The 3492-nt window shown below is 38.2% G+C and overlaps 1 protein-coding gene across 1 annotated transcript; it reads right to left on the minus strand.

The window, feature by feature from the left end:
* Nucleotides 1-339: 339 nt before the first annotated feature.
* Nucleotides 340-3414, minus strand: LOC124885160 (LIMR family protein At5g01460; the record flags this gene model as incomplete). The annotated part of the gene is given in 6 exon segments (XM_047396870.1): nucleotides 340-462; nucleotides 569-667; nucleotides 1028-1138; nucleotides 1258-1373; nucleotides 2673-2758; nucleotides 2865-3414. Coding segments are annotated over 6 exon segments (885 nt in total), but the record flags the coding sequence as incomplete, so codon positions are not given.
* Nucleotides 3415-3492: the final 78 nt, after the last annotated feature.

Genomic DNA, 3492 nt, shown 5'->3' on the forward strand with positions numbered 1-3492 from the left:
TTACACTGTGATTTGCTTATATGTTTTTCTTTTTTGTCTAAAACAGTCCTGTTAGGATGAAGATATCCGGACCAACATACACACATCTTGACTATTCCACCAGGTACCTTTTGCCTACCAGCACAAATAGCACAGATACCAAGGGCAATTCTATCCACAAATGCTTAGCATATGGGAAGCAATCACCTATATTTTGCCTAAAATTGAACATAAAACCTTTTGACCACTAGGCCACACCCTCGAGTGCTCTAAAATATTCCATTTTTTATGTTCACCTTATAAGTCACATAGTGCTAAAATGAAAAGAACATTTAGAAAAGACAGATTATAACAAGATACCTTCTCGACTGCCTTCACATTCTTCCGCCATTTTCGTCCCTTAGCCCCGCTCCTTTCTTCTTGATGAAGAGCATCAGCTGCTTTCTTTAATTCTTTTGCTTTTTTACCTAGCTCAGTAGCTTCCTACAGAATTTAAATGAATCATCATGACACCAGCATATACGCCTTTCTTAATGTTATTTTGAAATACCAATCAGGATAATATGAAGAGCTTCTAACAAAAGAATACCTTGATATACTGTGACCGTGTAATAACAGCTTTTGGACGCCTGATGAACGAAAATATAAGTCCCAACGGGAGACATGCAATGCCAACACCACCAAAAATCTGGAGATATAATGTGAAGCAGATAAGTCAGTACCAAACATGCATATTAGGGAGACGGATTCTCTTCTTTGTCCTGCAGTACTGCTCCTCAACCTCACAGGAACCGATCACCCTAACCCCCTCAGCTATAATCAGAAGGCACAACAGAACATTCATGGTCAAGTGCTCACCCTTACACAAAATTTAGCTATAGTCAATTGCAAACGGCTGCAAAACTACTCTAAACGATTCTAAATTCTACGCTCCACAACCAGCAAAGTGATATCAGAGAAGTTCTCCACATTAATTTGCACTCTACTGAGACAGAAATGACCTAAGAACTGAACATCAAGTCTGTCTAAAAACAAACCATTGGCATACCGTGAAAAGTACAGATCCAACAATTGTAGCCAGAGCAACAACATATTCAGGAAAAGTAGCACGCATAGTCCAGGTTGTCTCAGAGGAAGCATTAGCCGAATATGCTGAACACTGGTAACAATAAAGGCAAAGATTAGAATGGAAGCTTTGGAATCAGACATTAAACTACTAACCGTTGCTTACATAAGCTCAACTAACTAAAAAATAGAAACATCCAAATTTGCACCAACCTGACGGGCGCCGTTTCCAATACATTGTTGACCAATGTTAAAATCAAATGAATTCGGAAAGGAAGTGGTAGCTGATGACAGGTGTCTGACAGTGAAGTCTGCCCTTCCAGCAAGCCCTGAAATACTCAAAAGAGGGGTAGATAAAGATCAGAAAGTCAGTGTGATGAACAACAAAACCAAAGCATAACTAGACTTTAAGCAACTAATTATAAATCATGAAAATAAACAAGTGGTAAATACGCAAAGAGAATCCACAGAGTCAGAAGCAATGGAGGTACCAAATTGCACTAGAAAACTATATAAACCCCAAGGAAAGGGATGAATGTAACTGTGTAAGTATGTTCCCATTGCATAATTTAGCAAAAGAGGAAGGTGCCACATTAGCAGCACTTTTGGGTCCCAAAAATTCTTAACTAAAATTCAGCTACATGCAGCGGCAGTAAAATTGTTAGATAACATGCGGAAGACATAATCACCTCCCCCTCTCTTTTGGTTCTTCAGTATCCACAAGAAAAATGCATAAGGTTGTGGAATTAGGCACAAAAATCACAACTTCATATCTGATCAAAACTAGACCCGAGGAGCACTGCAACAACTAGAGTGGCAAAGATGGGAAAATAAGTGATTTAGCTGTGATTGAGCGACAAAACCAGATGAGATATTCTTGACACCATCTAAAAGTTTTTATATAATCAAATGTAGGAGTATTAAACTTATTAAAACTAGAATGGAAAAGTACAGTTCCTACATCTTGTTATATAATTGCATTTGCCCCATCGTATTTTTTTGGGGGGAGGGGGTTTGCGGATTCGTGAGAAAACCTTAACAAGCACGACAACTTTCCTCAGTAAACTGGTAATTTGAACTATTAGTCAACTAAAGTAATTACGTGACCTATATACCAACTTTACTCCTATATCCAAGACTTAGGTCTCAACTCTGCCTACGAGAACTTCACAATGCAATAGTCAGTTCAAGTCTCAAGAAAGGAAGAAAGACGTAGGTTGACAGTAGCCAAAAGATACTCTTTAACTTTTGCATTCAATGGATACAGATAATTCATTAAGTCAATCCAACTAATTTTCAGTTTGACATAGCTGCTTGATCATTTTATAGACATCTAAAGTCCCCAACTCGGTACCCAAATACTAACATTTTCCAATCAAAATTAACTAGCCCGCAAACTCCCCCTATCACATTAGCAACCAAAAGGTAGAGATCCACGGCATATTATACATCTCAACAAGTCCGATCAACACAAGTGATTTCTTCCCATTAATTCTAGCCTTGGTGGACGTCGTTATATAGTAACTCATAACTATTGCTGGTGGGAGGTGGCAGGTCAGAAGCAGGCCCCGACACCACGGTTATCCAAAAACAAAAGTCTAATCGACACAAAGTTACTCAAAACTAACCATATAAAATTCCAAGCAACAAAGCACACACTATTGCTGTAGTCACCACCCAGCACATTGCACTTTTTATCCTTTTACCAATCGTCCTACACAACCAAAAAAAATTAAAAAAAAAACATCAAAACATCAAAAAAAAAAAAAAAAAAACAAATCCACACAAATAATTAATTCGCATCAACAAAAACCACGTACTTATCCTGATCGCCTTCGTAGTAAAACATAGCAAAAGGAATAACAAAGAAAACAAGAACAGCATCAACAATGTAAATGGCAAGCCATAATTGTTTCATTGGGAGCGTGAGATTACACGCTCCATTATAAATCGCATGTCGACAAGCTTGCCGATTCGCAACGTCTGCCGGTAACATGAGAATAGAAATGGCGGCAATTGACAGACCAAAAACGACGACGAATTTGGGAAAATAGGCTTGATTAGCATCATCGGGATGTTGATAGTTGATGAGGAGATAGATGTTGAATAAGAATACGAGAATACATACAACTATCGCAACGACTACTAAAGCTAGATTGAAATCCCCCATTTTTGTGTGAGGATTTCACGATTTCACGATCAATGTGTTAATGGCAAATAAATAATTTAGGGTTTGGGGTTGAAATATTTTTTGAAAATTCAGATCTGGGTTTAGAACAGAATGGGGTAAAAGAGGACGGGCGGGTTTGCTCCGGTAGCGGTTTGATTGCCTTAGGGAGAGGTGTTTGAGGTGGGGAGTTGAATTACTAATTTGCCCTTGGATAGCAAAAGGAGATGTTATCATTGTAGCAGCTAGGGGTGTATTCGATTTTTATTAAAAAAAAAAAA

The sequence above is a fragment of the Capsicum annuum genome, chromosome 9 (assembly GCF_002878395.1).
Source record: "Capsicum annuum cultivar UCD-10X-F1 chromosome 9, UCD10Xv1.1, whole genome shotgun sequence".
NCBI classification, from domain to species: domain Eukaryota; kingdom Viridiplantae; phylum Streptophyta; class Magnoliopsida; order Solanales; family Solanaceae; genus Capsicum; species Capsicum annuum.